This window comes from Egretta garzetta, unplaced genomic scaffold, assembly GCF_000687185.1.
Source record: "Egretta garzetta isolate BGI_Z169 unplaced genomic scaffold, ASM68718v1 scaffold220, whole genome shotgun sequence".
NCBI classification, from domain to species: domain Eukaryota; kingdom Metazoa; phylum Chordata; class Aves; order Pelecaniformes; family Ardeidae; genus Egretta; species Egretta garzetta.
Genome location: NW_009258414.1, coordinates 2,076,280 through 2,103,584, shown reverse-complemented (window position 1 = coordinate 2,103,584; position 27,305 = coordinate 2,076,280). Strand labels below are relative to the sequence as shown.

General features: G+C 44.5%; 1 protein-coding gene across 1 annotated transcript in view; it reads left to right on the top strand.

Annotated features, from left to right (window-relative positions):
* MCF2 (MCF.2 cell line derived transforming sequence) overlaps positions 1-27,305 on the top strand; it is a 68,841-nt gene that overhangs the window by 34,038 nt on the left and 7,498 nt on the right. The window contains exons 5-25 of the mRNA XM_035898540.1: positions 1,746-1,865; positions 2,947-3,063; positions 5,052-5,201; positions 7,925-8,049; positions 8,531-8,645; positions 9,015-9,134; positions 10,320-10,511; positions 11,949-12,140; positions 12,291-12,462; positions 15,516-15,604; positions 16,179-16,267; positions 16,511-16,577; positions 18,652-18,767; positions 18,879-18,948; positions 19,307-19,399; positions 19,742-19,834; positions 20,834-20,959; positions 21,759-21,980; positions 25,313-25,405; positions 26,363-26,441; positions 26,969-27,032. Of these exons, the coding sequence (XP_035754433.1) occupies positions 1,746-1,865; positions 2,947-3,063; positions 5,052-5,201; positions 7,925-8,049; positions 8,531-8,645; positions 9,015-9,134; positions 10,320-10,511; positions 11,949-12,140; positions 12,291-12,462; positions 15,516-15,604; positions 16,179-16,267; positions 16,511-16,577; positions 18,652-18,767; positions 18,879-18,948; positions 19,307-19,399; positions 19,742-19,834; positions 20,834-20,959; positions 21,759-21,980; positions 25,313-25,405; positions 26,363-26,441; positions 26,969-27,032 (2,504 nt within the window). The remainder of the gene's footprint in view (positions 1-1,745; positions 1,866-2,946; positions 3,064-5,051; positions 5,202-7,924; positions 8,050-8,530; positions 8,646-9,014; positions 9,135-10,319; positions 10,512-11,948; positions 12,141-12,290; positions 12,463-15,515; positions 15,605-16,178; positions 16,268-16,510; positions 16,578-18,651; positions 18,768-18,878; positions 18,949-19,306; positions 19,400-19,741; positions 19,835-20,833; positions 20,960-21,758; positions 21,981-25,312; positions 25,406-26,362; positions 26,442-26,968; positions 27,033-27,305) is intronic.

The following is a 27,305-nucleotide window of genomic DNA, read 5'->3' as shown; positions in this document are numbered from 1 at the left end:
AACAGGCGTTAAGCCAGAGAGCTAACCCTCCAGCCACGCTTTCTTGGGCAAGACCTGTCTCAGAGCTGCGAAGGTCTGGTGATTCCATGGCCAGGTTTAGATCTTTGGCCCATCTGCAGGTTTGATGGGGCTGGAAGTTGGCTCATTGGGTGTTGTGTGGCTGTAGCCGTTGCTGCATGTTGGGCTGGCAGCCATTTCAGAGGTGTCATGTGCTAACCACGTGTACCACGTAACAGAGGTACAGCACCCAGGGCCTGGAGCCAGCACAAACGTCTCCGTTATTTAATGGTTTGCTCTTGTTTCTAATGCTGAATCTTTGTCCCTGGCACCATTCTTGTTGACTTCCAAAGGGTATGAATTTGGCATTTCATTCACATTCATTTCTTTATTTTTTTTTTCTGCTCCTACTTAAAATAACAGCAGATCAATATCTTGAATTTATGTGGCTGACTTGATCCTAGAAGTCACTGTCCTGTTCAAAGTGGAGTTGTGGGCAATGGAAGCCACAACCTGACCTTTCCTACACAAGAAAACATAGCAAATGAGTTACGATGCAATTCACGGATGTCAGGTTTCAACTGTAAATCATGGCTTTTTTGCACAACCCTAACGCATGTTTATGGGAGTGGTCTTTGTTTTGAAGGCATAGATTAAGTGCCCTGCAGCGCAAAATACCTAAACACCTTCATTACTCTCACCCTTGTGTAGATACTACTGTCGTCTTTCTTGGAGGATAGTGGAGGAGGGTGGTGCCCAGCGCCAGGACAAGGGGCAATGGGCACAAACTGAAGCATAAGAGGTTTCAGTTGAACATGAGGAAGAACTTCTTTACTCTGAGGGTGACAGAGCCCTGGAAGAGGCTGCCCAGGGGGGCTGTGGAGTCTCCTTCTCTGGAGATGTTCAAAGCCCACCTGGACGATGTCCTGTGTAATATGCTCTGGGTGACCCTGCTTTAGCAGGGGGGTTGTACTGGATGATCTCCCGAGGTCCCTTCCAACCCTTGCCAGTCTGTGATTCTGTGTGATTCTGTAATATAAGGAGGAATATATGGAGAAATGTAACCTGGCCTGGCAGGATCTCAGAGAAAATCAAGTGTCTTAATTAATTCAATTCTTTGCATCATGCACTTATCCATAATTTAATGATATGACTTCTGCTTTCTTAAAAATTCTTTTTCATTCTCAAGCATCCTTTTCACAGATCTATTTAAAAACACACCTGCCAACCATATGCTTGTAGAAAGGCTCCAGCAGCCTAGACAGGAAATTCCAAATTCTTACCACAAATTAAATGTTGCTTGGTAATTACCAGGGACAAGAAGAGTATGCTTGATGCAGTTATGGGATGATTAGCGAGTTTGGCAATAAATTTTGCTTCCCCAATCTGTCATTCCTGTTGATATTCCAGCCCTCTGTTCCCCGCTAAGTTGCAATTTTACTCCCTGGGTTATAATGCTGAGCAGAATGTATAGTATTAAAGTTTATAATGATTGGCCCTCCAAGGCACATGGCTGAACTCCTGCCTCTTCCAAAGGGAAGTGGGACTGGACAATTCTCCTGCAGTTACGTCCTGTATCTCTAAACCACTTACAGTGTCTCCTTCCCGTTTGGAAAATGAGAAAAGGTGTTCAGGGTGATCAGAAGAAAATACCAAGATCTGAATGATTTCCCCTCTATTCAAGACATTTGAAGGCCACTGTTGGACCTGCCACATCCCCAGGGTGAATGTCATCTGTTTCCTTGCAGGCATCTTTCCCAGGGAACCTGCACTTAGTGATGGTTCTTCGTCCCACGGGGTTTTTCCAGCGCACCTTCACTGACATTGGATTTCGGTTCAGTCAGGAGGATTTTCTACTCAAGTTACCGGTACGAGCATGCGGAGGTGTTGTGCCTGCGCGTGATTGGAGACTGCCCGTGCACCTCGGGTCGGGAGGGTGACAGTGTCCCACTCTGCAGGCACCTATGTGAAGACTAACTGGAAGTGTCTCTGCCAGTAGTGCCCTATTTTCACCAAATTTTTCTCCACCAAATCTCTCCTGTAGCATTTTTCATCTCCCTTGTGCAGAGTTTGCTCCCCACCGAGGATGTCCATGGTAACGGGTGGTGGCCTTCTCAGCCTGTCCTCATCCCCTATGGATAACACCATGCTCAGGAGTTTGTTTAATGTCTGAAAAGTCGAAAGACATGTCTAGTGCAGCTTTTGCTATGAATTCCACCCATAATCGCCATTTTCATCTCAATTTAAACTCCATACTAACATCGTATTGGTATTTGTTTCTCTAATAGCAACTGAAATGGTTTTATATTCTCAAGTCAAAGTTTCCAAGACTTCTAAAGCCACCTTGATTATAGGACATAGTAAGAATAATTAAGAGAAGAAAAATACATTTTGGCATCTAAGGTTGACACAATTACAAACCCACAACACAAACCAATGTTTTCCTTTAGGAGATAATATGATTTTCACAAACTTTACATTTTTCACTCTAAAATGGTTGTAATTTTCACAGTTTTGAGAATTCATGACTTATCCCAGGGCAGATCAAGACACACAAAAACTCACAAGTATACATTTATGTGAAATTGGCCAATGCTTCATAACTTATTAAAATGTATGTATGTTTTCCAGATTACTGGTCATTCCTTGGAAAAAAAATGCATTACTACTTTTTTTCAGCTCTGTTCTGCAGTCAGATACTGCAGCATCTCACTGTGCTTTGCATTTAAGGAAGAAAGCACCTGGGAGGTCAGGGTTGGCTTCCAAAAATGGGCAAATACATCAAATAAAAGCCCTGTTAAGCCATAAGCATAAGAAGAAAGCCATGCTGTAGAACAATATTTAGAGCAAACCCAATTTTTAGGTATATAAAATATTTGTAGGCTTGATCTGGGTGTGACTTGGATAGAGGTGATGGTCAGCCAACTAATGGCGTTGCCTTGTTTGTAGGTTGTTATGCTGAGCTCGGTTAGCGACCTGCTGACATACATCGATGAGCAGCAATTAACCCCGGAGTTCGGAGGCAGCCTGGAGTACTGCCACAGCGAGTGGGTCATCTTCAGGACTGTACGTACCGGGGCTGAGCGCTGGGCTCTTGGGTGCTTAGGATCGATTGAGGAAGGTTTTCCGTAAGGCAATAAGCAATGGGTAGCTGAAAGTAACCCCTGCAGCCAGCTACGTTTCCTCCATCAGATTTGCAGAGGAGTCAAGTGGCATTAGGCACTTGATGGGCTTATAAGGGAATTGGATGATTAACTCCCTCAGGCTCCTTTTGAAACTGCTCCTGAAAGATCTGTCTTCTTAAGTCTTTATTAAAATTCCCTTAATGGTAGATACAAAATAGGCTTTTTTTTTTTTTTTTTTTTTTTTTTTTTTTTAAAATAATGGTTGCTTCTTGTGATTAATAGCACAAATGTGTTTGGGAACCAGGGCAATGAGACTGCTGTCTGCATACTGACTGAATGCAGAGAATTCAGAAAATTTCCTATTATTTTTTTTTCTTTGCAAGAATTTTCCTTTAATATTGCCAGGAATCAGGCATTTATTTCCCTGAGCTGTGCCTTGCCATGTGTTTCTATGTTTCCTGTACACTCTTAGTTTTCACTGGGACTTTGTCTCCCAGATTAACGTCAGGTTGGATTCCCAGTTACCTTCCCAACAAGCCAAAGCACTAATGAAAAACGTACCAGACATCCTAGTGCCCCTTGTCCTGCAACATCATCCACACCAGCAGATGTGGAGCTCAGTATAAAGACAAAAGCACAAGACATTGTGGCTGGATAACGCAAGCTATTGCTTGTGCCATTAACTTTGTGCCAATTTACACTGATGCACTGCCAAATTAATGAATTTTTTATATTTCTGGCTCTTAGTTTTGTTATTTTGCACGATACATTAAAGCAATAACGGCATAGCTCTCACACTTCGAGGCAAAATGACAAAAAAATGTTAGGTTTAATCTAAAAAAAGGATGAGTTTCTGGACCATAGCTGCATGTGGTAGATAAGTGTCCATATGAAAAACCTCTCTCAAAATGCTCTTGTAGTGTGCTCATAAAACATTTCCTGAAATTTCCATGGAAAATACATGCTGTTTAAAGGAAATCTAAATGCGACCTGTTACATTTGAGTTTATTACCCCATTCCCAAGAGCAGAGCTGGAGCTCTTCCTGTGTCCTCCGGGGGACAAGGTTTCAAGCCTCAGCAAAGCTGTGTCCTCTGCTTTTGCGGTGATTTGCTGCCAGTTGAGCAGGAGACCGGCAGCTCCTTGTGATCCAACCACCCGGTCGCAGTCCGTGCTGCGAATGGCTTCGTGCTCTTCCCCTCCTGCAACCGGTGGGAAGATCAGACCAAAGAGTGGGGCCAGGAGAGCCCCACCTCACCCTGTGGTGTGGGAGCCGTCTGGCATCCAGAGCTCCCAGTGACTGTCTGGGATGTGCTGGGGAGGTGCCAGCAGCATTCGCTTCCATCCCAGTGTGTCTCCAGCACGCTGCTTAGCTCCTTCCTTTGTCCTCTTGGTGAAGCTGTTGATGAGGTGGCCATGGTGCCAGACTGCCTTGTAACCCACCATTTGGGCTTGCAAAGCTGGAAATGTCCATCACCAAGAAGCCAAACACACCTCCAAAGACTGGAGGTAGTATGGTGTGTGGGTTAACTAGAGGAGAAGGAAGATAGAAGAGGAATTACAGGAATATGTGAGATGGTTCCTGTGGTGGCTTCTGCTATAGACCTCCAATATGTGCTAGGAGAAAATCTAAGTGCACAAACAGGCAGCAGAAAAGAAAGCATAAGGTGTCTCTGCCCAATACTATCCTTATTTAAGTCCCCGTTGTGGATTCAAAGTGCACTAAAAGCCACCTGGCCCCATGTTGGTGGCCACTAGCTAATGCACCGCAGCACACATCAGCTCTGTCTGCAGTGGACATCCCACCCACCTCTCTCAGAGCAAGCTGTTGGGCTCCCCTGCAGATCTCAGCCTTGGCTCTTTGTGCACTCTTAATGAGCTGTAGGAATATCCTGAATCCCAAGCTGATTGCAGTTATCATCTCCCACCAGGCAATAGAGAGTTTTGCACTAACCGTGAAGGAAATCGCGCAGATGCTACAATCCTTTGGCACGGAGCTGGCAGAGACCGAGCTACCGGACGACATGTATTCAATCGAGCGCATCCTGGCCCTGCGCACGGAGAAGTACTACCAGCTCAAGGTATGTCTCAGCAGCAGCTCTGCCCTGTGTTTCCAGCCCCTGTTTGCGCGGCAAGATGGGATTTCTGGGGTTTGACTGCCTGTTTGTTTGGTGCCCACTCCTTCTTCCCTCCCATGCATGTGTACATGTTGACAGACAAAATAAAACACAGCTTGACTATTTCTGTATGTTACCCTTACATTTGCCATCCATTCAAGCAAATTACCCTGCCAGCATCCAGCAAACTGTCTCAGCTGCCGCCTCCTTGCTGGCTGCAGAAGTTGGTGCCCCCCAGAGCTGGAGGAAGTTGCACGCAAAGCTCATCAGTGAGTCTGGAGGGATGGTTTGTCCCTGGGTCCCCCCACCTGGTGCAGCTTCCCAAGGTGGGGACTTGGGGAATGGTGCTGGAGAGCATCCAAGGTAAAGATTTCTCGCGAGCGTGTGGTACAGAGCATTCCTGGTGTGATCCCTGGCTTCATGCAAGCCTTCGTGCTTCACCTTAAATAGCATTTGTGTCTTTAATATTTTAGGATTTTTTTTCAACTATTTGTCATTGTGATTGCAATTATTATAGGAGTTAGTGGAAGGTTCGGTGCAGCCAGCCGCTGCTCTAGCAAGCTGTTGTCAGTGCTGCTCCTGCACCTTTCTGGGGACAGAACAGGCCTGTCCCCAAACCCTCCTTTCCGAAATGGTTCCCCTGTTAATAGCCATGCTGTGTGGCTGAGGAATGAGCTCCTTTGCTTTATGACAGGCTTCATTTACATAAGTCAAAGCAGCACATCTATTTTCATTTATAATCATTTGTCATTCACGTGACTTTGAGTCCCCAGAAGGCTGCCTGAACGCAACGGGCAAAGTGACATCTGAAGGGTGCTGTGTGTAGGCATAAATGTATGTGTGTATGTATAGAAAGCACCATTGTAGATACTGCCAATAGGCTTTTATTTTCTTCTTTGAAAATGAAGAGAGCTGTAGTATAAACCCACAGCTACATTTATCGCAATATGACCGACTGACTGACACTTCGTGCTTAGGACGACAGCCAAGGTGTAGGGGGAAAATATGGGTGACACAATGTAGTCCTGTATATAAACCGGTCAGTAATACACACCCTCCTCTGTGGGGAAATAAAACACGTCCTGTGCTTTCATTTGCATATAAAGCACAGCAGCACTCGGTACAAGGCATCTGTTGCTTTTAATGCCTCGTCTATTAATTTCAAATATCAAACCCGCTCGTTGGCTTTTGACTGAAATGAAGTCCCTTGGCTTTTATCTTTTGTTCCTTCTAAGACCATGAAAGATGAAAGCAGATGAGAAACTGTGCACAGATTGCGGTGACAGCAAGACATGGGATCCTTGTCTCCCTCATGACAACCCCAAGATTGGTCCAACTGATTCCAGAATTCAAATAATGAATCAGTCAGAATAATTCTGGGAGCTGTGATGCTGAACAGAAGCTGGTTGCAAACACGATGAAAAAGCAACAGAAATTAATTAAACAGAGTAACTAAGAAATTAACCTCTTTGATATACTGACTGGGAAAAAAAAATCAAGTTAACACCTGTTTGACGGTCGGGCTACTTTGTTGTATGTATAATGAAAGGCTTTGAATCAAAAGGGGAATCCAGGGCTCTGGAGAGTGAGACCTAAGAGGATGAAATAGCAGCCACCTGCGGTCTAAAGCATACCGTGTAATTCGTCTTCCTTTTTGAGTGTCCTGGATGTGGTAGTATCAAAAAGAGATGGGGTTTTTGCCTTGCAGTCATCTTCCGTGATGTTTTAGTGACAGGGATCCAAATTGGCCGTGGACACTTTGTGTGTGGGAGAGGAGGAGCTCCTACAGCCATGTCCTTCTGCTCCTGGGTTGCTGCCGTGAAGATGCTGTTCTGTTTAGGTTGCTGTGAGCTATCTTGGGGCAGCCAGATGTTTAAGCAAGCCTGTGCTTTCTGAATGTTCTCCCTAAAGTCATTTTCCCGTTGTTTCTCTTGCAATAGGAATCTGGCCATCTCCTAGGATGGGCTCTTACTCCTCCAGGAGCTGGTTCTCCAGAGGAGCTGTGCACAGGTCTCTCCTTCAAGGCTGCTTCCAACTCGGTTCATCAGCCACCTCTGTTTTCTCCTTCCTTCTCACCTCTGTGTTTGGCCTCTTTTTTTCTGAAAATAATTGACTAAATGCACCTGTTTGCTTTAGGGCTGAGCCCAACACAGTACAAAGCACCTCAGCTGATGCTAATGGACACACCAAGGGTTTAAATTTTCCCTAAGTGGAGGTTACATTGAAAGTGCTGACTTGCCTCTATGTAGAGCCTCTAGTGCCGTGCGGTCTCAGCTCTGTCCCACTATGGGATGCTCTTCCTACAGCCTCCCGTGATGACCTTGATGGAGAGGCTGCAGAAACACTTGCCTGAGTACCTGAGCTTGCGGATAGCTGTCTCATACAAATCCACCTGCTCGCCAAGGGGGACCTGTGGTAGTGCTGTCCTCCTGAATCACGTTGTGGCCTGATGTTTTCACGCGTGCCAGTTTCCATCCAGCCTGGCGACCAGTCCGTGGTTCAGCTTCCTCCAGCTCCAGGGGCTAAGTCCACGTTAGGGGGGGGCTAAACATCTGCTGGGAGTCCTTTGGTCTGTTGGGTACTGGTGCTTCATTTCATACAGGGAAACTAAGGCAGGAGAAACACGAAATGACTTATCCTTACCTCACAAAAAGTAGCCTGAATCAGAAATGTTTTGCATTATACAGGAAGATATTACAGCAGTCACAAAAGAGGGAAACTTGCTTTTGAGCAGTTTTGAAGAGCCTGACTCCGGGGAATGCAGCCAGGACCAACACCATGAGAGGCCTGGGGACTGGGAGACTGTGAATCGGTGAGTGCACTATGTTCCTAATTTGCCTGATTTTTGAGTGGAAACGCTCAAGTTATTTAAGCGTAGCTGTGTTGTTTAGGTCACCTATCAAACAGGTAAAGACAAAGATACCAGGGTTTTGCTCCAGACCCACCAAATTGCTGGGTGACTTCTGTCAAATGACTTTGACCTACTCTGATTTTTTCCCTTGCTGATACGATGAAACTGTGGAGCAGATGCAGAGTTCTCCCATGCCAGGCTCCCAAATATTATTCAGATAAATGGAGATAGCAACAACTGCTTCACACAGGTGCTGTCATCTGCAGTGATGATTTCATTAAAATTCTCTCTGAGATCTTCACAAGTCCTATATACATGTCCATTGATGTCTCCTGAGAGCTTGGGTCCAGAAGACCTCAACAGGTGATCTCTAGGGCTTGTCCATCTCTGCTTGTCCTCTGCTTGCAAATTGTTCCAACCCTGTCCTTTTTCTGTGCTTAAGGTTGCTCGGTCAGCTGCATGAGATGGAGACTGCTTTTGATGGCTTCTGGGAAAAACATCAGTTAAAAATGGAGCAATATTTACAACTGTTGAAGTTTGAGCAAAGTTTTCAAGAGGTATGATTGGATGCATTTCTGCTGGCAGAAGGAACAGTTGGAGATAAAAAGGAGGGGAGAGGAGAGAAGGTTTTATACTTTTTATTTTGAGAGTGTTTAATTTATGCTGCTCTTCCTTGACTCTGGCAGGTCTAGCTAGCTTGGGGAGACCACCGTGCTTCCTCATTCAGAGCTAATTAGGTATCACTGCCCTGCAGTCACATAGATTTTGCTGATAGAAGCATCTTTGAATTCAGAAATTAGTTCTTGGATGCTAGTTTTATTATTGGATATAGCAGTCTTAGCTAAAGCATGATTGATTTGGGGCTGAGAATGATTTTCTGCCTGTGCTTTGATTCCTTTTGCAGCAGTCTTCTTCTTTGTGTCTAGGTCAAGAATGCCATTGAATTTTTAATGGGTCAGCAAGCGGAGCTGCCCGACACTGGCGACAGTGTCCCCCAAGTAAAACAGAGGCTCAAGGACTTGGGTCATTTCGATGGTATGGCTCAGGTGAGAATAATCTTTCCCAGAAAGAGGCACTAATGAAGCACAAGAGGCACACTCTGTATTTGTGGTAGGAAGTGTTCTCTGAAATTACCTGGTTCCGGTGTAATTCGCTGGTGAGCGGCTGCACAAATGGATTGATTTCATGTCTGTGCTCTGCGCAGCAATGCTGTGATCACTCTGAAAGCCAGGAACAGGGTATTTAATTATCATAGTTAAAATGAATTGCTGAGCCACCATGAAAATCCAGAACAGATAAATATCTGAACATAGGGGAGGTGTGGGAGTTAATGAGCTGGAAGAAGAATTATTTATATGTTAAGTGCTTTAGCAGTGCTAATAGGCAGAGACTTGTTACCAGGCACATGGAGAGGCAAAAAAAGTTGCTATCTTGACGTGTCTGTGATTTGAACATAACATATGGATGAAGGCTACGAGATGTAGGGGAAAGAAGAGTGAAGAGAGATGATTCACAGGAGCCCAACTGAGGATCTGACTTCTGTAAGGGAATGTGCTTGGCAAGTGGGCTAGGGTCAGTGGAGAAATACTGAAGGATCTGGACACAACCCCCAGAGGTTGCTTTGAAATTAAGAGTCCTAGGGGAAAGGTCTAAGGCTTTTTGGCCATTTGGAAGAAATGTTTGTGGAGAGAGGGCAGAGAAACAAAAGGCCAGGCAGGCAGGGTGCAAAAGGGAAGCAGTCCCAGCAGAAAGCCCACCCTGGAGAAGATGTAACCATTACACTGACCAAGATGTGCAGCTGAGATAGCATGTTCTTGGCATCAAGCTTTGCTGCAAAGAGCTTGGGTTATTTTCACCATAAACCTTAACTGCTCAAAATCCCTTTCATGCTAATGAGCACAGTGTGCCTAACCTGGACATCAGCTGCGTTTTTTTTAGAGTGCAGTTCCTGGAGACGGCAGCAAAACGTTGCCAGCAGCCATTCACAGCATTGCTAGTTCGGTGAAATACTGTTTTCTTCTTCATCCTCCTTTTGGATAGCAAAAGTTTTTTTTCCCAGATGATGGGTGCCATTTTATCCTGTCTAAGCCACCCATTCTGGCTACTCCTAATGGCAGTCATCTCCATGTGTACCTAAAATCTGGTAAGATGAGAAAGTGCATGTTGTTACATGTAGATATTTCGGCATTATTTCCGTAAGTGTGCAATCCCTTCTCTTCCTTTCACTGAAGGATCTGATTGGGAAGGCTCAGGTGGTGATACTACACGGACACCAGCTAGCAGCGAATCATCACTACGCGCTCAACTTAATTTGCCAGCAATGCAATGAGCTGCGGCACCATTCTGATGTCTTGTCTGATGAGATCAAAAGGAAGCAGATGCGGCTGCAGAAGACCTTGGATCTTCATACGCGCCTTCAGCAGGTAGGGCTCAGAGACGCAGTGCCCTGAGAAGTAGGTAGTTAGCTTCTCCATGGGGTTAGCCTCTCCACTTCTTAGCTGGAAGCATCTGGAATTTGCACTTTTGTTTCAGTGGTTCATGGTAGGAAAGTGTTCCCCAGAGGCCGGAGGAGTGCTCCACCCCTCACTTAGCTGGTGAAGTTAGAGAACAGATATCTGCTGGTGCTGCAAATAGCCAGCAGGAAGAGGTGGGCATCTCCAGGGGACAATTCAGAACAGCAAAGTTCAGCTGCTGCTGTTGCTTGTGCTTTCGTGGTGCATCCATGTATTAATTGACTTTTGAGGTTCTCATACCCAGTGCAATAGAGGCTTTCAGCTAAACTCCGGCCTTTTTTTTTTTTTTTTTGTTAGCGATTTATTAAGAATGAACATAGCTGACTGTAAAATAAGGTGACAGATTGGTAGATAGGCGCAGCTGCTGTGTGCTAGTGTGGAACTGGAGTCATGTGGCTCCAAGACTCTTTGATGTCTTAATCAGCATCAAAAATTCATTTAGGGAAATTCATGCTAATTAGGCCAGGAGGCACACGACTGTAATGTGCTTGAGGCCGTTAAGAGAAGCAGTGAAGTCTGACCCTGTTCCATTTCACTGTTTCGGGGGACCAGGGAACTTGGGGTTTTTCTCTGGGTGCTCTGCTTCAATATCACATTAATCTGTGGGGACGGACGATTCCTCGGCAGCCTCTCAGCTGCAGGGCAGTGTCCTCCTCCGGGGTCCTTGCAGCCCTGGCTGGTGCTGGTGGTCTGGCCCGTGGGCTCTGCGGGAGGGCACTGTGGTCCTGCTCTCTCCGGTCTCCCCTCCTGTTGGCAGCACTGTGGGTCCGCTGTCGTTCTCACCTGCAGCATCTTCTCGCGCCTGTGCGCACCACAGTGTGCAAGTGCCAACCAAACCCCCGCCCAGCGTTCAGCTATTACCCGCGCGTGTTAAATATACAACCTTAAACTGCAGTTTAAAATCCTTATTTTTTAAAAAAACATGAAAGGTGATTACTTTGATCATTTCTCGCAGTTTGGGTCTGGCACTGAGCTAGGCATTTATCTCTAGAAACCCACCTGCCTCGTAAACTTTGTAGTGTGCCCTGAGCTGGAGGAATAAAGATCTGCTTATCATTTGGTTCAGCTATGCACTAAATAGTGCTTTTGTGTCACTCATACCACTGGCTTTATCCAGGTACAAGTGGGAGCGCATCTTGGCTGGGTATGTTGAGGACTGCGGTCACCCTCCAGAAAAAACGTGGCCTTTCTAATCAAAATGCAATAGCTGCTGAGCTCTTTAGGAGTACTAACTATCTCCATGTTGAAAATACAGATCCAGTAAATGACATTCCTCATGGGAAGCTTGATTTAGTAGGGGTGCTGCTGACGGTCTCGCTGCCTGTGTTTGCCCCGTGCTGTTGCCAGGCTCTGCAGTGCTGCGATGAAGGTGCCTACCTGCTCGCCAACCAGCAGATGGATAAGTGCCAGTCTAAAGAAGGCGCTCAGAAAGCTCTCCAGGACATCGAAAGATTTCTTGAAAGCTCTTCAGCCTACTTAAACTACGATTCCCAAGCCCTACACTACGATTTTGAGTCAGTCTTAACATCTGAATTGAAGGTAAGCAACCCCTCCAGTTCCTTGCTACACAAGTAAAAAGCAAGGTTGGACTGTGTTGCGGTGTTGTCAGCTTTATAGTCCTCTGGTTTGGGTCAAAGTGCAAAATAATGGTAGGTATTTGATCACGGGAGTCTTTTTCACTCTCTGCAGTGCCAGATACAGTCAGTGCAGGTCAAGCTTGAAAACGTTCGAAGCATGTTTGAGAATCGGCAGTCTTGCTTCAAGAAACTGTTGGATAAGCACGTGCGGCCCGTCCAGTTAGTAGCCCCTCGGCCAGAAAATCCACCGAGATCAAAATCACCATTATTCTCTCCTAAACATGGTAAAATATTTTAAGTTTATGGTATTTTCAGATGATAATATTGCTTTGAGGCAGGAAGAGTAAGGCTCAGGATGGTTTTGAGAAACCAAGTAGACCTTGCCGGCTGATACAGAGTTGTTGTGTAATGCTTAAATGTATATGAGGTGATTTATTATCTTTCTGGTTTTTGTGTCTAGCTTCCCATACCTGCGTGAAGAACGGGGTTGGTTGCTTGGTATTTATTTTCACTTCCTACTCTGAAAAAAGAGATCTGTAAAGAGCATGTGCTTCCAGTTCTGCTTTACTAGCATCCTACAGGGCGGAAAAAATGGTGCATTAGTACTACAGGGGAAAAGGGCAAGGTTTATAAATTTATTAGCAGACCTATTCTCTGTGCAGTCTTCATAACTGTCTTGAGCTGGAACTGACATAAAGTTAGACTGATGTTTGCAAAGGAGCTTGGAGAAATGAGAAGCTCAAATCTCATGAACAGAAATGAGCTGGATGCTTAATTCCCCTTGATTCCTTGAGAATGTCTCCCTTAAATCCCAATTGTGGGATAATTAATGCCCGTGAAGGTACAAATTCTGGTTGAACTGAGGTCACTGAATGTTCTGCCTTGATTGTGGTAATGGGATGTGGCACGATGTTAGCTTTAAATGATAACATTAAAACTTTCATCCTTGGCAGCCCTGTATGTATCAGAATTAAAAAGTATTCCAAAGTAACTTCCATGTATTTTAAACCAGGGACATGCGAAGTTATGTGGGAATATTAAATTCATTGATCTGACTGTATAAAGCCGTTAAACATTTGTCTTTTAACACAAACTTTTGATGACTAATGAATGAGTATTGGTTATGGTGAACGCCAACAGTACGGGTGGCTCCAATGCAGGGAGCAAGTAATGTAAAAACCAGGCTAGTGGAGGGATTGGAGTGAAGCTAGGGGCAGTGAAGGGGACTAAGATGCTCAAAAGACAGGCCAGTGAAGCAAATAAATCCCAAATTTCCTTTTCCCCAGGCCGATGTCACCTTCACTAGACCACGCTGTCCTCTGAACCCCTTTCCTCAATCAGGAAAAAAGCTCTGAGTCTTTAGAGTATTGCCCATTTTACCTAATGTAACTTTTCCAGCTTTCTAGGAACAGGAGGGTGTTAAGGAGGAATTATTGACTTAAAGAGTAGGGGTAAATGGGTGGCCACCTCCGTGGGATGTTGTGAGACCATCATCAATCGGCTGGACTTATTTCATGCCTTTATGGGATGCACGTTTTTCTAGCAAAGGCCCTCGGTCGCCTGCAAAGCACAGGTATCCTCCATTAATCCTCTTCCTGAAAGAGAGGATCAAGCGTGTTGAAATGAGCACAGCCAGCAAGCGGGGAAAGACAAAAGGCTCCTCTTCGGATAGATCATGCCAAGAGAGCTTTTTAATAAGGCCTCTGTTTGACACAAAACATCAAAATGCTGCAGGCCTGCTGGTGTGATGTGGAGTGTCAAAGACGCATGCTGGGCTCCGCCGGGAGTGCTTTGAGATGGATGGGTTTTATGGCGTGGATTGAAACCAAACCACCTCTGAGCACATTACTTTTGTCCTCTTTTTCTTTCTTTCTTTTGTTTTCCCCCCCCCCTTTTTTTCTGTCTGAGGACAGACGCTTCCTCTTTCATCTGTGCCCTGGATTTGAAGCCTGTCTGATAAATGTGGTTCTAATTTTGAAACCACTTTTTTGGGGGGAAAAAAAAGAGTAAACCTATCCTGTCCTGAGCCATAAAACATAGTGAGATGTGCAGAAGCGGTACGGTAGGCTGCGGCAGAGCCCGAGTGCTGGAGTAAAGTTAGTCTCGCAACAGAACACCGAGCTGCAGCTGGTGACCATCTCCCGTCAACTTCCTATCCGTGTTCCCTTCCTCCCAGCGGTAGTCTCCCAGTAGAACCACTGGCAAGTCCTCGCTTCTTTTGGGTCTTCCTTCCGTGATGGGTCACAGCCCACGCGCGGCTCTGATCTGCTGTCCAGCCTCCAGATCTCTCTCCTTCCTCATTTGGCGTGTTGACACGTGGAGGTCAAAGGCCTCGTTGGTGTGATAATATGTAATAGCTTTATCTTACACCAGCTCCATCTGAAGATGGGGCGCCTGCTCTCCACGTGGGTTTGCATTCCTCTGCATCCATTTTACATCTTCTGCTTCACAAAAGGTGGCTCTTTGGCATCAGAACTGTCCAAACCTCTGATCTAGGCAGAGCTGCTGTTGCATTCACATGGGCTGTGATACCTTTTCTCACCCTAATGGAAAGATAGTTTATTAGTCCAGTTTATTTTTCTTTTTTTACTTTACTAGACTCTTTTTTTTTTTTTTTTTTTTTTTTTTTTTTTTTCTGGTTTGTAAGCAAGGTGAATATTGCACATCAGGGGGCTGCAGCCTGGCACGTGGAGCTATCACTGAGGCTGGAGAAATTCCTTATTGCAATTCACGCTGGGGGAAAAGACCCTTTTGGTGAAGAATTGCCATATTAACGATGCAGGAGTAAGAAAGATGCCATATAACTCATTGGGAAGATTGATGTTTTATTGTTAAGCTTCCAATTTACCTCTGTAACCCAAAGTATTACAACTTGCAATTATTTACTGACAATATCAATAAATTCTTCCAAGGTGGAGAAACAGTTTATACCAGCTGAGCATCTTGCCCTACCTTCATAAAAGGACTTTAAAACAGTATCCCAGTAGGTGATGTTCCTTTTGGTAGTTTATTTGATTTTATTATTTTCTATCATTTTCACAGGCTTCACAGACTTTGTTAGGTTTTGATTACAGTATTCACTTAATGGACATTTTGTTTTTTTTCTGATTACTTTTTACTTTATGGCCTTTATGACCATCCGTGTGACTTGTGTTATTTGGTATTAGTATTGTTGCGTGAGATATCCTTCATTTTGTCAGTTTGCTTGTAGTATTAGCTAACTAATTATTCATTGTTAAAATGTATCCCATTTTTCTCTGTGACTTATTAGTTTCTGTCTGAACCATCTCCTTCACTACAGATGTACATTCCGTAATTATGTTTTTTTCTACCCAAGGTATGGATTTTAATTCCAGCTTGAAATTTTCATTTGATCTCTCTCTCCCTGGGAAGAAGACATCGAGAAAAACTCTAAGTTCTCGCAAGGTAAAAATTATTCATGAAATCTGAATGAGTTTTATACACTGAAAAACTGACACCCTTCTAAAAATTGATTGTACTTATGCTTTGGATTTTAAGATGCTCTTTTTTTTTTCCCCCTTAAAAAAAAGCCCTAAAATAAAATCCCTTTCATAACTGTATGGTTTATCTGGATTAGCCCAGCATCTGAGATCTATCTGGGCTTGTTTTTCCAAGGCCCAGATACTGATTTCCTATGTGTTACTCCCTGAACTTGTTCTTTGCAAAACAGTGATGTCTGTTAGGAAAACTCCCATTCCGCAGATATTTCCCCTGTGGAAACTGTTCTCTGATCTCTGCACTAATGAATTATGTTACCAATATTTTCAGATTTTATGCAGCAGAGTAATTTCCGGCAATAGTTGGCTATCCATTATAGGCTATGCACTTCTAAAGTTGTGTATTGCAAAGAATTTCTTAAAAGGAAGCGTATTTCATCCTTCCCCAAGGAATTCCCGTGCTGACATCAGGGGCTGGGCTCCTCCTGCCTCTTCAGTGCCCTCCCTGCAGCTCTTCCCAGTGCATCCCATTTCTCTTCCAGATTGAAGTAATGCACGACTATCAGGAAAAACGGAATTCCTTGCAGTCTTTTATTTCAGACAGTGATGACAACTTAGATATACTAAAAGGGTAAGCTTTCACCCTGTTTACGTCACTCAAGATGATGTTTATTTCTGGCCAGTCCTTGCCCCATCCATGTGTTCCTCCAACCTGACCTAGGTGTTATCTCTTGCGCTTTCACCTGTTTTATCATCCCTGTGTTGGTTGTTCATGAGATCACGCTATGTTTTGAGCTACTTAAACTGCACTGATTACCTGTGGGTTTTTTACAGACATAAAACTAATATACTTCTTTTTTTTTCTTTATTTTAGCCATGTCATAAATGAGCTCATAGAAACGGAGAGAGTGTACGTAGAGGAACTCTTCACTGTTTTGACGGTGAGTGACTTCTTCAGATTGCTCCGTACTGTTTTCCAGTGACTTGTACAAAAGGGCACCTGCCACTCTGTCAAACTCAGCAAAAATGTGATGGGGCAGGTTTCTACCAAACTGTCAGATCCCACCCAAGCTAGTCATAAATTTTCACGTTTTCTCCCTAGCTTTTCTTTGTCAGAGGCATCTGCAGGAACAGTTGGTGTCAGGATGAGCTTTTCATCTAGAATGAGGGAGAAGCCTTCTGTTTGTACACAAAAGCACTGGTAATTAGTTTTATCAGTGCCTGGAAAAATATATTAAAAGCTGTTATTTTAAACTGTTCCCTAGTTTCTTTTACCTTTTGGAGACAAAAGAAAGAAGCTTCTGTTTTATCCTTGGGAGGATTCTGTCTTAGTACTACAAAGTCCATGTAAACAACATTTCTTTAGAAACCAGATTATAATTTCTCATGCTGCCATTTTAGACACTTTGCTTTATTCCAGAATAACTCTTGCTGATGGCCAAAACAGGCTGGCTGTTAAATAGCTCTCCCCCCTTGTGTTTCTCTCCCAGGAGCAAGCAGGATATAAATCTGTTGGATGGCAGGTAGTTACACGTAATTGCCCTGCACTGATTGTTTTTTTTTTTTTTTTGATGAACCACACTCTGTATTATAAAGTGGTTGGCAGGTACGCAGATTTATTACTGTGCATATCAAGCCTAGATAGAGAAAAATGGACAGACGGACTTAAGTTTTCTGAAGATAGTATTTCCTTTAAAGAGGGAAGCCTCCTTGCAGTGGTTAAATATAAATGACTAATATTCCAGATACTTATCTTCTACTGCATCCTTAATCAACTACAAAGTGCCTGCTTAGTATAAGGAATACTGATTCCAGCCATAGTGAGTGTGAGAGATTAATTTGGCAAGCCAGAGAAGATACGCCATGCATACTGAATACATTTTTGCAAGCATTTTTGCTACTCCTGTTAAAAGGACCTCAGTTCTGTGCAATGCTTGGTGACTGGTGTGGCCAGCTCGAGCTGTGGCTAATGGCCACCTTGAGGACTTCAGTCCTACAGTTACAGGATGTTTACCACATCTGGTGAATGTTTTTGTGTCGGTACAGTGATGTGATGTTGCTGAGGGGAGCTTTGCAAAATTTCCTAGTTCCACCCAACAATTTGTAGTGCAGTGGTGCCCCTTCCAGCTCCTCCCCGGTTTGGGAGGCTGCGATTTCAAGAGGCAGGTGGAGCCACAGAGGACAGAAATCCTGAGGCACTGAGGAGAGCTAGTGCTCAGCGGGTCTTGTATGAGAACAAAAAGCCTGTTGATTTTGGTATTTGATCTCAAGCTGTCTCTGCTTTTTAACAAGTCACTTCGTGCACCGGTTCTCATGAGGTTGTGTGTAACTGGTAACAGATGCTAGGACGAGGGGGAATGGTTTGAAGTTGCGCCAGGGCAGGTTTAGGCTAGACATTAGGAAAAACTTCTTCACCAAAAGGGTTGTCAGGCTCTGGAATGGGCTGCCCAGGGAAGTGGTCGAGTCCTCATTCCTGGAGGTATTTAAAAGGAGGATAGATGAGGTGCTTAGGGACATGGTTCAGTGGTGGGATGGCAGGGTTAGGTTAATGGTTGGACTCGATGATCTTAAAGGTCTTTTCCAACCTAAATGAGTCTATGATTCTAACTGCATGCCCCCTACAAACACATTGCCGCTCCTGTGTCCCACGGTCACAGCAGCAGCTGTGTTCCACCCAGACGAGCATTCCTCCGGGACCTCTCCTGCAGTCAGGTGGTAGGGAGGAGAAAGTGGCTGCAATTTACCTTTAGTGAACAGAGAGCATGCTGGCAGTGCTGGCCAGCCCCACGGGAGCTGTCCCAAGCCATGCACGTGCCATGTCCCAAGCCCCCACACACCCAGGGACTGGAAGACAGGCGTTCAGGGATAAAAATAAGGAAATAAAAGGGATGTTGCGCTTTGAAACAAAGCAGCTTGTACTGAAAGTCTGTTCAGGTCCCTTTTTCATCTGCCTTTGAGGAGACACCAACCCAAGGCCTTACCAACTGAGTGATGAGCCCCTTTTGCATCTCGCAGGGCTACAGAGCTGAGATGGATAACCCCGCCATGCTCATCCTCTTGCCTCCCGTGCTGAGGAACAGGAAGGACGTCCTCTTCGGAAACATGCCTGAGATATACGACTTCCACAACAAGTATGACCCTGGCTCTATTCCCCCTTTTTATCAGGCCGATTCCTTATAATGATTAAATACCCAAATACCTTGCTTACCACTGCATTTTGTCTCTTCTCGCATCTCTTGCAGAATTTTCCTGCACAGTCTGGAAAGCTGCCTGGGAGCACCCGAGAGAGTGGGATTTTGTTTCCTAGACAGGGTGGGTGACTCATTTTCACATATAAAGCAGACTTGAAGGCCAATGTTTCTCCTCATTTGTCGCACTCTGCAGCATCGCAGTTATGTCAGTTGAGTAAGATGCTTCTGATACGCCATACCAACAGCAAGGCAGGGAGCGTAGGTGCTTGGCCTGCAGCAGATGGGGTAGAGCAGTCGTGACTACAGCATGGTCTGCTGTCATTCCCAGCAGTGGTTCTTTTACCTAAACTCTGTGACTTTTAGATATGACGGTTAGCAGCAGAGATAAAAGCAAATTTAGAGTTTGGGTGTTCACCTTATTTGGCTGCCCAACAGGTTTGCGTGCACGCACGTGACTTGCTTTTCGGCTTCCCTTGCAGCGAGAGGATTTCCAGATGTATGAGAAATACTGCCAGAACAAGCCCCGGTCGGAGTCCCTGTGGAGGCAGTGCTCCGAAAGCACCTTCTTCCAGGTGAGCTGTTTGTTCCTACCAAGGCAGGCATCGTCCTGGGACACTGACTTGTCCTAAACACCCTCCTCAGCACCCCCCACCTGTGATTTTGCAGCGTATTCTCTTTACCGTTGCATGGAAGCCTCACAAAAATAGCAGTTGGAGTTTCTTGCATGCAAAGAGTTTAAGACAGATCCATTCATTGTATTATTTTACATGTTTTTACAGAATTTCTTTAATTATAGGCACTGTATGACATTTTTATGTGAAATCTTCAATGTCATCAAACCATGCTAGCCATGCTGTTGGAATAAGTACTTGTAGTTGGTGCAGAACTTACTTGATCTGAATTCTTTGTTCCAGGAATGCCAAAGAAAATTAGAGCACAAACTCGGGCTGGATTCCTATTTGCTCAAACCAGTGCAGCGCCTGACAAAATACCAGTTACTTCTGAAGGTGTGTGACATTCTGCTTTGAAAGGACACCAGGAGATGGATTTGTTTTCCGCTTTGTTTTATTTTCCAGTGAAAGGTTACCTGTAAATCAGCACTGAGCCTTAGATTACATATTGCTTATCCTGGCCCTCCGTAGTGGCTTTCAGCGAGGATGAAAATGCACATACCTGAAATAGGAACGAGTGCTTTTAACAAGCCATTTTTATGGGGAGAAAGTCTGTTTGAATCTGTTCGGAATGCAAAATGACAGGAGCACTTCTGAGAAAACTGAACCAGAGATGATTGTAAGAGTATGACGAATGAACTATATTATATTGATGCATCTCTTCTTCTCAGGTTGTTATAGTGCCTGTAGTTTTGAATGCATTTATTCTTGTGTCCCCCGTCCGAGGCAGGGCAGTGCTCTTATTCCCACTTTGCAGAGTGTGAATAACAGTGGGGTGGTGGCTTCTGAACCTCACCTTCCAGCTTCTTGAATGAGGGATGAGTTGCACAAGAAGCTGTAAGTGGGCAGAGGAGGTCTGAAAGGAAAGCAATTCTATATCAGAGGTATAATTCCCAACTCTGTCTTCTGCTTATTGACTTGAAGGCTCTGGATTTTATAAAATCTGTTCCTTCTGTCTGCTGTTCTGAAGACACTCATCTGCTGCAACCTTATTTGAAGGCATATATGGCCTATTGGCAGCTGATGGAAAACCTGAGCCTTATTTTCCATTTCTTACCAAGCAGGAAAACACAATACAAAGAACTCAGATGAGCGTGATGCCGCTCTATAACCTGACACCGTCCCTAAGGAAACCCAGAAAAAATAGGGCACACTTCAGTGATCTGTTCCACACCTCGTACTGACTGTGGTTTAGAGGGAGTCTTTTTTCCGGTGACATATGAAAAAAGAAACTCAGGCAGCATAGGTTGCTCTTGGGCATTGGAAACTTTGGGTGAGGTGGAAAAGTCTGCTTTGTTCAAGTGCAAACACGTGCTCTTCCATTTCTATTTTCAGGAGTTGCTAAAGTACAGCACGAGCTGTGATGGAGTTCAGGAACTTCAAGAAGCTCTGGTTGCAATGTTGGATTTGCTAAAGTCAGTCAATGACTCTATGCATCAGATTTCAATAACAGGATATGATGTGAGTAGATTTGGGTAATGAGAGACCTTGCACAAGGCCAGATGATGCGTTGGGAATGGATAGTGTCCCAGAATGTATTAGCTTAAACCTATATTACAACAGCTACAGAGCGAATGGGATCAGGAAGCCCTTACAGGTGTCTTCCATCTGATTTCAGGATTTTGGAAAATATCTGCATCCAAAGGCATAGTGCCCACACTTGCCACCTGGTGGTTTTCAAGAGTATTTTTCCAGCATGCACCTTAGCTCTCTCATGGCTCACCTTCTAATTCACCTGGGGTATCTCCATGGCTTTTCTCATTCACCATTTAACTAAATACTCTCTGAGGCTGATTTTGATCCTTGCCCATTGAAGTGGTCTTCTTTCCTAGGGCTTCAGGGAGGGCTGAGGGTTTGGCTTTCTAAGCTGCTGGTGCCAGTCCTGGCCTCCTTGCGAAGTCCATCCTCCAAGACCTCAGTTCAGTCTCAAATCTCATCTGCCCTTTCCCACTGAAGTAGTGAGAGCCCTTGACCTGGACTTCGGTATGAGCTGGAGAGTTTTCCAATCTTCCTAGTTCTTCCAGTTAATGACTTGTATCCCTTCACATAGGCTAGCTGCAGCCCTGTGTCCGAGACCTCTGCTTCCCTCCTGGAACCATGCGGTCACTCCCAAAAGATCATCTGATCCTTCCAGGAAGACCTATTCTTAGAGTGACGTGCCTTGGAACAGGGCTGGCCCCATCACCCGTCATTGTTTGGACAGTCCTCTTACATTTTAATTGACGTCTTTTTCTTTCTTTTTTTGTCATACTCTCACCAGGGTGACCTGAGTGAACTGGGGAAAGTATTGATGCAAGGATCTTTCAGTGTTTGGACAGGCCACCGAAAAGGTCCAACAAAAATGAAGGATCTCGCCAGGTTCAAGCCAATGCAGAGGCATCTGTTCCTGTATGAGAAAGCCTTGGTCTTCTGCAAGAAGCGAGAGGAGCATGGAGACGGATATGACAAAACTTCATCTTACAGTTTTAAACATTTTTTGAAAGTAAGGACTTTTCAGTTGAGGCCATTGCCATGTATATTGTAAACCAATAACTCTGCAGACCCGGAGAATATTTTTCCTGTAACACAATGGCTTGTTTTGTGCTATTGAGGGTTGTAATGCCCCATATGGAAGCGCTATGCCCATGAAAGGCTGTTGGTTGTAATAAGCTGTGAGGAACCCCATAGCTGAAGCAGCACCTGGGAGAGCCATGGACTCAGAGTCACAGATGGCACCTGCCAGGGAAACGGTGCTGCGGGCAAGTCCCAGGGGTGGGCACATGCCTTCCCCCCTCTCCTAGTTCGCTTTCCAGGAGTGGCGGTGAGGGCTTGAAACTGGGGAGGCCCTTTGCATCTTCCCCAGCCCATCTGGAAGAGTGAGGGGGCTCCTCACGCCCCTGGTGGTTCCTTGGGCTGGGGTCTGTCTGGTGCACAGCCTGGAGGAGCCTGGCTGCTCCTGAGCCCCATTTCCCAGCCAAGGGATGTGGAGATAACTCTTCTTCCTCTCTCATTGCCTTTCTTCTTTGGCGGGCTCTAACTACAACTAAAAGTACAATTATCAGATGAAGAGAGTAGCCTATGGCAAAATATGAGGGACATAAACAACTGTCCCAAGCCTATAGATGCCAACTATTATCAATAAAAATCCCACACTGCTCCTCTAAAAGAGACCTTCTGGCATACCGTGTGTGATGAGCACTTCTAACATCAGCATTTTGTCTCGGTACTCTGCCTTGTTTTTCTTGATAAACAAAACCCCTATGTGGGTGTACCTTAGCATGGAAAAAAATGGGCACTTGGAGGCAGAGCCTTCAGGTCCAGGTGCTGCAGGTACCTGATCTGAGCGGGATCTGGAGGGAGAGATGCCATGAGTATTTGGAAAGCCATGTAAAAGTAGGTAAGTCTGTTCAGCTCCAGTGCATGTTACAAATTGTGTATTAAAACCAAATCCCAGGCCATATGTTTAGGTTACTTCAATGTTTTTCCCAAGCAGCATCGTTTTCTTCCTGGTGAGCTTGTTTTCCCTGTAGTACTTGTTTTACCATATGTGCTTTTGAAAGAACTGAAGAGGTGGTGTGGGGAAAGCCTGCTCGGAGGAGAAAATCTCGTGTTCAGGAGTCCAGGCAATGTGGCCAGGGTTTTTCTTTGCCTCAAGAGGGCTCGTTTTCCAGTTGTTTGTGTTGCCACACTGAGAGGTTGGTGTTAGAGAATCCATGGATGCTGCAGGATTACATCTGCACACATAACGTTTTCAGAATTGCTGTCCTGAGGGCAAAATCGTGTTTCTGGAGCTTGACATTTGTTTCATTCATGATAGTATCAGGAAATCGTTTTTTCTTTGCAAGAGTGTTTTTGGGGGACTCAGAATTAAAGCAAGCGGTTGGGTAGAAGCTATGTAATGTCTGTAAAACAGGCAAAAGAACCTCTCAGGATAATATTTTACATTGTACTTAAAATATCCAGTGGTAAATGCCTCTTCAGCTGAGATTCAGTAACTTAGAGGATGCAGGTTCATAACTCACGGCGATGCCGAGTAAATCAGTCTGCCTCCTGCCACCGTGGAAGGCGATGCAGACGAACGCCAGCCCGGAGCTTTACTCTAACCGACCCCGGTCTGCATTGCAGTGAACCAACAGGGACAGTAAATCCTGGTCAGGGGGAGGAAATAGAATTTCAAAATCCGCTAACGTGAATGAACAGACCTTAAATATATCCATTCCTCGCACTTTCCTTCGCATCCTCATAGTAGGTCATCTATAATTTCTAATATCTTGATGCCTGGGCAGTTTTGTAGGAGCTTCCCTATAAATTGCCATGCCAGAGGAGGTGCACAGAACTGGAAATTGCAGAATATGGATAAGGCACTTTCTAGGCTGCCCTTTCAACATCTTTCATAAATTATTTGTTTAAGTTTTTTAAGTTTTCATAACATCAGAATGGAGCCTGTTCTGCCTTTCTAAGGCTTTATGGCACTATGCTGCACAGGATAAAATAACATAAAAAGTTATTTTAAGGTTTTTGAACTAAAATAAAACTAGGAAATACTAACTGCTGTTCAGTGATGGGCCTTTCTGCCTCTGGAGGCAAACACTTTCTCAGACGTTCCTAAGAGCTCTGCTGTTCGTATCGGTGAAGAAACGAGGAAAGCTAATTAGCAACTTGCTTCCTATTTCCCGAGGCCATTCGTTGTCACTGAAAACAGCTGCCAACATTTGAAAAAATAGCTAGGAGCAGCAAGTTTGCCCAGGTGACCTCATCTGTAAATCCTCATAGTCGTTCAGACCCAGAGCTCTGAGGCTGCACATACTAACAAAGAAAACCACCAATGGTAAACATGTTCTTTCTAAGAAATAAGTTGTATTTATATTGATTAATCTAATGCAGCCTGTGTCAATAAGTTACGATAGATGATACTGTTGTTATTAGACCTGTTTCAGAACATGCGAAGTGGGATACTGTAGCTATTTTTGACCATCAGCGATAAATTGCTAGCAAACGGTGCTGTAAGTGAGAAGCTGGTCTCTGCGATATCAGGTATTAAAGCATTTTTCAGCTTTATGGCGTGTTCAGCCGGTGGGTCGGAGGGCTCCTGTTGCTGAAGAGTTTCTTAGTCTCTAATTGTAATTTTAGCTTATTGTAGTTTTTGGGTCATGTTGTGCAGATCCTGAATTATTTGGGCCGTTGGCATTTCAATTATCAATTACCAATTTATCAAACGCGGTCTGTGATAACAGGTACAGCAGCATTCAGCCACGTCTAGCTTGAAGTCAGCGTGCTTCCCGAAAACCAGGTTTATGGCAGCTCAGGCTGTATATCCAAAAATTAACCCTTCTTTCGGAAACCTTGGGGTTTTGCAGGGATGCTCAGGGACCAAAAGGCGTTGACCTGAAATTCCTGAAGGAGCCTGAGGGCTTCACAAATGGGTTTTAAAGATCGCTGAAAGAATGAAACACAGAATTCAGCAAGTAAATAAAGAATCATATGGCAAAAATAATGTATGTGGAAAAATAACGTGCATTTACAAAGCTTCATATACCTCACCTGAGGAATTTCATGCTGAAAGAGGTACGAGATGATTTTTCAGTTAGTTCCACTGATTCCCAAATGAAAAGTCCCCTAAGGTCCATTGACTGGTTTCAGAAAGCTTTTGCAAATAGAGCAAGCGGGCGGAAAGGCGGGGGGATAAGTTAGGTAATGGCTTTCAGTTGCTGCTGAAATTAAAGCTGAAGAAATGTGTTAAATCGGGTGAAAACGGGTTTGTTTAACGTGCTGCAAAACGTCTGGAATCGTAGGGAAGAGATTTGTAGTATGTTTAATTTTTTGGTTCTTTTGCAGATGAATGCTGTTGGTATAACTGAGAACGTGAAAGGAGATCATCGGAAATTTGAGATCTGGTATAGTGGACGGGAAGAGGTCTATGTCGTGCAGGTTTGTCACTTCGGAAGTCTGGATATTTGTACATCCTCATAACAGTGTTAAGGACACGTCTCCCATTGATCTTTATGGAATTAACAGACATTTAACTTGCATTTCTTCCTCCTCTTTGCCCATGTCCGCGTTCACAGAGCTGTCCCAGTGGCTTGTCCTTGGTGTCGAGTCCAGAACTGTAAAAGTCATTGTAAAGTGGAGGCAGAATTGTTCCTTGGAAAATAGAGCCTTTTATTCCAGATGAAATCTCGAACAGACCACTGGTTTTACTGTGCTTAAGAGCTTACGTGAACTGAGCTGGGAAATGGGCCTCGTGCTTTAATGGACACGGGCCACATGCGCTCCTCTGCAATTAGGTGTCAGAACTGCTCCCCGAGTGAAGGCTTAGCCTCCGTGGTGCTATTTCCAGTAGTTTTTTGACTCATCTACAAAACAGTAGCCCTGTTTCTTCCTGATTTTTTTTTTTTCCCTTTTGTAGCATTTTGAATAGAAATTTGTGATGGTGAAATGTTTGCCTAACGGGGTGTTCACCAGAAAACCCATTGTGAAAATACTCTTGATTGATGTTTTTTTTAATTAGTCTTCTGCCTCGCTTTTTTTCTCCTTGTTACAACACCGTAGCCAACTTAAATTCATAAAGCAGATGTATGTAGCCAAGTATACATATATTCAAAAGACAGATTTGGCCTATTTTGTAAAAGAGAGAAGGTGCATGCACACGTGTGCTTTTGCCTGCACCCCTTGTATTGTAGTGACGGCTCCACAATTTCCCCTGCGTGTTGCCTGGATATAGTGGGGATCATCAATTTTTAAAAGATCAAGGAGATTTAAAATGTAGTGGTGGCTTTGGAAAAAAGGGGATTTCAGATAATTACAGTATAGAAAAGTAAGATTTTATTCATACATTATAATGGATGATTCTTAACGCAAAATTCAGACCATTTTCTCGTCTTCCAGGCTCAAACAGTAGACCTGAAGATGGCATGGTTGAATGAAATAAGAAAAATTTTGTTCAAGCAGCAGGAGCTTATAAAAGGTACATTTGACCAATTTCTCTGCGGCATTCACTCTGCAGCAGAACCTTCCCTATTTTCACATTGCTAATCTTCAAATCCACTAATTCTCACCAGAGAATTGATTTTCAGAAGAAGCCTGGTAGCAAAATACTGGAGTGAGGTCTTACATTACAGGGAAAAAACCTAACTTAGAGCAGTAAAGGCCAGGTGCTTATGTGAAAATGAATTACAGAAGTACATTTTCTTTTGTCATTACCTTGGGGATTATTCCACATTGGTTATCATAGGCTTAATTCAACAAGACGCATAGCAGATGCCTAGTTTTAAGCATGTTAGAGTCTTCAATGGCATGCTCACTATTGGATTTGTGCTAACGTACCATCGTCATAACTAAGTCTGTGCTTCGCAAGAGTCCCTAGGTCTGGTTTTCTCTAAACAGAAGTCATGAGGGTTGTACAAAAGGTCTAACTTTTAAAATAATGCTTCAAGTGTGATAGTTACTAATAAAAAAAAATGGATTTTAAGCTGGTGTTTGACCTCCCCGCAGTGGAGAAGCAGCAGCCCGGCTCGTGCACAGACCAGCTCCCGCTCTCTTCCCAGCTGAGTGATGGGTGAGTCCCAGGAGCTGGACCAGAGGCTCTCGCCGGTACCCTCCATCATCACTGGGCACCCAGTGCCTTCTGGCTCTGCGCCATTCCCCCCACCCCATTTCTGTCCGAGACCTCTGGGTAGGTGGCAGGAGGGATGTGCTGCAGTTGGGCCTTTGGTGGCGGTGGTCTGGGGACGGGGTCTGTGAGGGGCCCCCTCGATCACTCGCCTGGCAGCACAGCCTGAGCTGCGGCTGCTCTGCAAGTGGAGACGAAGATTAAAGATGGTGCTCGAAT